Below are 5,222 nucleotides of genomic sequence, written 5' to 3'. Positions count from 1 at the left end.
TGTGCAACTTGTCCAGACTGGCTGATGACTAATCCAGGGCTTTTCCAGGTTCCGGAGCGCATTCGCGCCATGAACGCCAGCATCAAGCTCCTGCTGATAGTGCGGGAGCCGGTGACGCGCGCCATCTCCGACTACACGCAGCTGCGCGCCAACGCGGCAACCATGGCGCCCACGGCGCCCACTCTCGGCCCAGTGCGCAGCTTCGAGCAGCTGGCGCTGCACCGCAACGGCACCGTCAACGAGTCGTACCGCCCGCTCGCCATCTCTGTCTATCACCGCTTCCTGCATCGCTGGCTCGAGGTAAGCGCAGCCGCCCACCCCGATCCAAACCAGCGTGATTGCGAGCGCCCTCTACCCGCAGGTGTTCCCACGCGAGCAACTGCTGGTGGTGAACGGCGACCAGCTGATCGACGATCCGCTGCCGCAGCTGCAGCGCATCGAGCGCTTCCTCGGGCTCGAGCCGCGCATCAGCGCCCACAACTTCTACTTCAACGAGACGAAGGGATTCTTCTGTCTGCGCAACGAGACGGCCGATCGGTGTCTGCGCGAGACCAAAGGGCGGCGCCACCCGCGCGTCAGCCCGCACGTCGTGGCGCAGCTGCGCGCCTACTTCGACGAGCACAATCAAAAGTTCTACGAGCTGATTGGCGAGGATCTGGCGTGGCCGAGCGACTAGCCCCGCCCACTCCATGGGCGTGCGCATCATGCTCAAGCGCGCGCCACGTGGACTTACCTGCGCGGCACCCAGCAGCTTCTTGATCACATTGATCAGTGCCTTAAGTAGGTGGAGTGGGGGGCGCGCGCGCCCATTCAAACCAAACCGGTAAGCAATAGCACGCAAGTGTCCGCTGTTTAATTACCTGCATATCAAATCTTAACCATACATATCAAAGGTGTGATGATTGTACATTGTAAGTAGGCTTAGGGAATTTTATATGTCTATGCATAGACCAGGCAGTGTTGCCAGTGCTTGGGGGTTTTTCGCATTTTTTAGGAAAATTATCGCCCCCCGGGGGGCGGAACCTTGTGATCGTTATCATTGACACTAGTTGATAAATCTATATTTATATAAATATTTATATGTATATTGTATAGTGGGGCTGCAATGCGAGCGAAAGTGGGCGTTATATTTAAATAAATTTATAAATGTATATATACAGAGTGCGCGGGTTGTTTGCGGGCGATTCGAAACATATCAAGCCTGCCTCGGGGATGCCGTCATAGGGCCCGCGAACGGCCCGCCCACTCTCTCCATCCTACTCTACTTCACTTTACTCTACGTGTCCGTGTCTCTTGTCCTTGTTCAACCAAACCCTGTCAACTGGTCACCTATACACAAACGCGCTGTTAGAAGTTAGGTTTTTGGGTTTGTACAAAGTTTTCAGTAGATCAGTAGAAAACATGGGCGCAGTCAATTTAATTTAATCGAATCAATCGATTATTTAATCGACCCTCACAGCTCGCGCCCTGTGCGTACGGCGCCCTCTCACGGGCCACGGTCTTGTCGACGTGGCACTGTCATCGGTGACATCGCTCGGGTGATTGACCCCATTGAGTGCCAAAAAACCGGTAAAATCCCCTGATGGGGCTCCGAATCCAGTGCGGAGTGCTCAAGGGGGCCCTCGGGACCCCCTTGAGCGTAAATTCCAGTGCGCACCCGGTGAAATTTCCGTTTTAAGCGCCTGGCGGCTGTTTGGGCCTACGTTGTTGCCATCCAGGCTGGAAGCGTTCCGTAGTGCGGGGCCCCCCACGGGGGCTGCCGGCGATCAGTAGGCTGGAAGCCCTGCGGCCTTGAAAGGGCCGGTTTTGCGGGCGCTAGCTGCGCAAGTGAGGTTAGGTGTCTGCTAGCTGCCAGCTGCAGAGGCCGACACAAGGGGGCCCCCGATACTTGAAGTTGCGCTGGTGAGTACCGATTGCTGTCAATCTCAAACTTAACCGTTCATTTCAAACTTGTGATGATTCTACATTGGGTTCAGGGAATTTTGTTTGTCTATGCATTGGTGGTTTTTTCGCATTTTTTAGGAAAAAAACCTTGTGATCGATGTTGATGAATCTATATTCATGTAGTGGGGCAAATATTGCGTACACACAGCGCGCGGGTTGTTTGGGGACGATTCGCAACATATCAAGCCTGCCTCGTGCATGGCGTCATAAGGCCCGCCCTCTATCTCCATCCCACTCTACGTGTCTTGTATCCTTGTTCAACCGAATCCTGTCAACTGGTCACTCCACCCAAACCCGCTAGTTAGAGGTTAGGTTTTGGGTTTGTACAAACTTTTTAGCGGATTTATACACTGTTGAAGCCCCCACTTTGAGCCCGAGGGCCAGTGGGGCAACACCGCAATAATTTTGTTAAATTTACCAAAAAATGTGTAATTTGCCGAGGCCGAATAAAGATGAAAGTCAAACTGGGAGGTTATGAATCGTTGCCCTACAACTTTATGGTTTACTAGGTTTATTCAAATTTTATTGGTTGTTACAGGTGGTAGTAGTAGTGGGGGAGGGGGGGAGATTCAGCATACAAAAGTGCAAAATTTAACACGAATAAATTAACACTGGGGGGTGGGGGCGCTGTTGCCATTGTTCAATCTAACCTAACCTAACCTATTTATTTATACAAACAGACAAACAAACAATCAAGTACATGGAATAGGAACTAAGTAACGTAACTAGGGAACGTTTCGGCCGCTAGGCCAGCGTCCATCATACTAAAACGTATATACAGAAATGAATTGTTGCAAACCGCCAATCGATCAAATTCTCAGCAAATCAAAGCAAATTCTCTTTGGTAGTGGGCGTGGCCGTTGGCTGATCGATTGACTGTCGAAGAGGGGGCGGAGCCAGGGTGCCTTGGAATGGTAATACTGGGGCTGCGCCCCCTGCGGGAGAATACTGAAGTTGACTAGCACTATGGGCGGGGGGGCGTGGCCCTACTGGATGGGGATGGGCTGGCGCGCATGCCCCGCCCCCGGCTGCTGCCCCCTGGCGGCCTGGTGCAGAAGCTTCGACAGGCGTTCCTTGGTGGTGGAGGTGGACGGCCGCGAGGTGGCGCGTGCGTGCGATTGGCGCAAACTGCGCGCGTCACAGCGACTGTTCCTGAAACAGTGGCTTGGTTAACCAAACGTCGCCGTGGGCGCTCCTTGTCGCACTTACTTGAGCCAATTGGGCGGCAGCTGGACGCCCAATCGTTCGCACTCTCTCGAGTAGGCGGTCAGGCTCTCGCAGTAGCACTTGCCATGCGCACAATTGAACATGTCCATCTTGCAGGCCTTGTAGTATTTGGTGTTGCTCAGCTGCGACTCGCAGGCGCCAAAGTCGCGCCCGTTCAAGTGCTTGCAGGCGCCCACGTCGCCGTGCGTGCGCCGCGTTGTCTTCGGTTTCTGGGCGCACTCCGCCCTTTTGCCCACGCACCAGGAGGCGCCGAACGCGCCCACGTCCTTGTCGCCCACCGTCTTGCCGGAGCGCAGCCGCAGCTCGTCCTGCAGGTCGCCGTTGAAGTTGCCGCACAGGCCGCACAGGCGCCCCTTGAAGGCGGCGGGCGCCGTCACCTCGAGGAAGCTGCGCCCGTTCCACACGACCACGACGCCATTGTGCAGGCGCACCTCCACGCCCTCGGGCAGCTTGCGCAGCGCAAACTGCCCCGCCCTCTCGAAGTTCAGGCCCACTCTGCGCCCGTTGTACTTGACGCGCAGGCGCTGCTGCAGATTCAGGCGCGCCCCCCCGTAGCTGATGGCCACGCGCTTCGTGATTGGCGAGTCCATGTAGTGGGGCGTGGCGTAGTTGGCCACCTTGATCGAGAAGGCGCTGGCGTTGTTGCCGGCGCCGCACTGCTCGACCAGCTGGTACCGCCCCATGGCCTTGAACGTGTAGATCTTGCCGTCGAACGTTTTGTAGTGCGGGTCGCCGAACGCCATACACGCCCCTTCCACTGATCGGAAAAATTGCAACCAGGGCAAAAACGTCAAATTAGTTTGTCAATTGGGTGAAATTCTGCGCAGCAATTTTTTCAAATTTTTAAAAATAAAAAAACGCTCACATTCAACGCACTGCGGACAGCATTCGCCCTCCACGTTGATCTGCTTCATGCCGGCGGCGCAGGTGGTGTTGCAGCGGATGCGCGCGCAGCTGACCTTCCCGTCGTGGCACTCGCACGAACTGCACGCGTCCAGCTTCCACACGTTGCCATCCTGCCTAACAAAGCGCGCGTTAAACCTAGAAGGGGGCGTGGCCCGGCTAGTACCTGCCTCGTAGGCGTGGCCCGCGTAGTGGCACTGGCTGATCAGCTCGTCGGTCGGCTGCTGGATGCAGGTGGGGCAGCAGTGGGCGGGGAAGGTGCGCTGCAGCTCGGGCGCACACTCCAAGATCGGGCAGGCGCTGCGCGTGCACACTGACGTGCTGTTGACGCACGCGCACTCGATGCACTTGTCCAACTTCAGCGCCTGCCCCTCGCGGAAAAAGGACCGCTGTATGGGACAGGTGTTCGGCACCAGCAGGATGGCGCGCGTGCCGTTGCAGCGCGGACAGCACTCACCTGTCAAACGTCAACAATGTCAACTACCTACTCACCACTGGTCAACATAGTCGCATACCTGGCGCCCTCTCCTGCATGGCCCGCGAACACTGCAGCACCGGACAGGACCTTTTGGCGCAGGTCAGGCGGCCGCGACTGCAGCGACACTTCAAGCAGGGATCGTCCTCGGACACGACGTCCCGGTCCTCAGCCACCACTTGCCCATTGAATTTGCACACTGCGGGGGGAAATTGCGCGTGAGCCGGCAACAGCGCCTGCAGGGGCCACGTACCTGAACAGGTGGGGCAGCATTTTCCCGGCTCGGGCGGCAGCGGGTTGGGGCAGGGCGTGTAGCAGTGCATGTCCGAGATGGTGACCACGCCCGCCTCGCATCGCATCACTTTGCACGGATTGGCCGGCTCCGACCAATCGGTGTGGCTGGCGTAGGCCACGCCCTTGTAGTTGCAGCCCTTGCACACTTTACAGCAGCCGTCCGTCACCACCAGATGGCAGCCGTCCGTTTTGGGGCAGGTGTTCTTGCACTCGACCAGCCCGTTCTGAAACGCGCGCATGACAGGTGACAGTGCCAATCAAGTTCCAAATGGTTTTGGAAAAATTGCGAAAATTTTTCCGGAAATCCCCCAACTGCATGCGTTGCTGCATTGAGCCAGGGAACGACGGAATATTTTTTTTCACCGGGAAAAATTGTCGA

General features: G+C 56.6%; 2 protein-coding genes across 3 annotated transcripts in view; one reads left to right on the top strand and one right to left on the bottom strand.

The window, feature by feature from the left end:
- Nucleotides 1–40: 40 nt before the first annotated feature.
- LOC125503088 (heparan sulfate glucosamine 3-O-sulfotransferase 5-like) lies at nt 41–2,412 on the top strand. The gene is made up of 3 exons (XM_048662901.1): nt 41–300; nt 362–1,902; nt 2,023–2,412. The coding sequence occupies exons 1-2, from the start codon at nt 70–72 to the stop codon at nt 674–676; spliced, it is 546 nt and encodes a 181-aa protein (XP_048518858.1). The 5' UTR covers nt 41–69; the 3' UTR covers nt 677–1,902; nt 2,023–2,412.
- Nucleotides 2,413–2,590: 178 nt separating this feature from the next.
- The window catches only part of LOC109533366 (BMP-binding endothelial regulator protein), a 7,904-nt gene continuing 5,272 nt past the window's right edge, over nt 2,591–5,222 (bottom strand). For both annotated transcript variants that reach the window (XM_048662897.1, XM_048662898.1), the window contains exons 4-9: nt 4,803–5,067; nt 4,590–4,748; nt 4,245–4,531; nt 4,037–4,187; nt 3,154–3,928; nt 2,591–3,096 (exon numbers count right to left, since the gene is read on the bottom strand). In XM_048662897.1, the coding sequence (XP_048518854.1) occupies nt 2,931–3,096; nt 3,154–3,928; nt 4,037–4,187; nt 4,245–4,531; nt 4,590–4,748; nt 4,803–5,067 (1,803 nt within the window). In that variant the 3' untranslated portion in view covers nt 2,591–2,930. The remainder of the gene's footprint in view (nt 3,097–3,153; nt 3,929–4,036; nt 4,188–4,244; nt 4,532–4,589; nt 4,749–4,802; nt 5,068–5,222) is intronic.

The sequence above is a fragment of the Dendroctonus ponderosae genome, unplaced genomic scaffold (genome assembly GCF_020466585.1).
Source record: "Dendroctonus ponderosae isolate FM_Combo_2020 unplaced genomic scaffold, Dpon_F_20191213v2 Dpon_F_20191213_12, whole genome shotgun sequence".
NCBI lineage: Eukaryota > Metazoa > Arthropoda > Insecta > Coleoptera > Curculionidae > Dendroctonus > Dendroctonus ponderosae.
The sequence above is the reverse complement of the archived record's forward strand: the minus strand, read 5'-3'. Positions and strand labels throughout refer to the sequence as shown.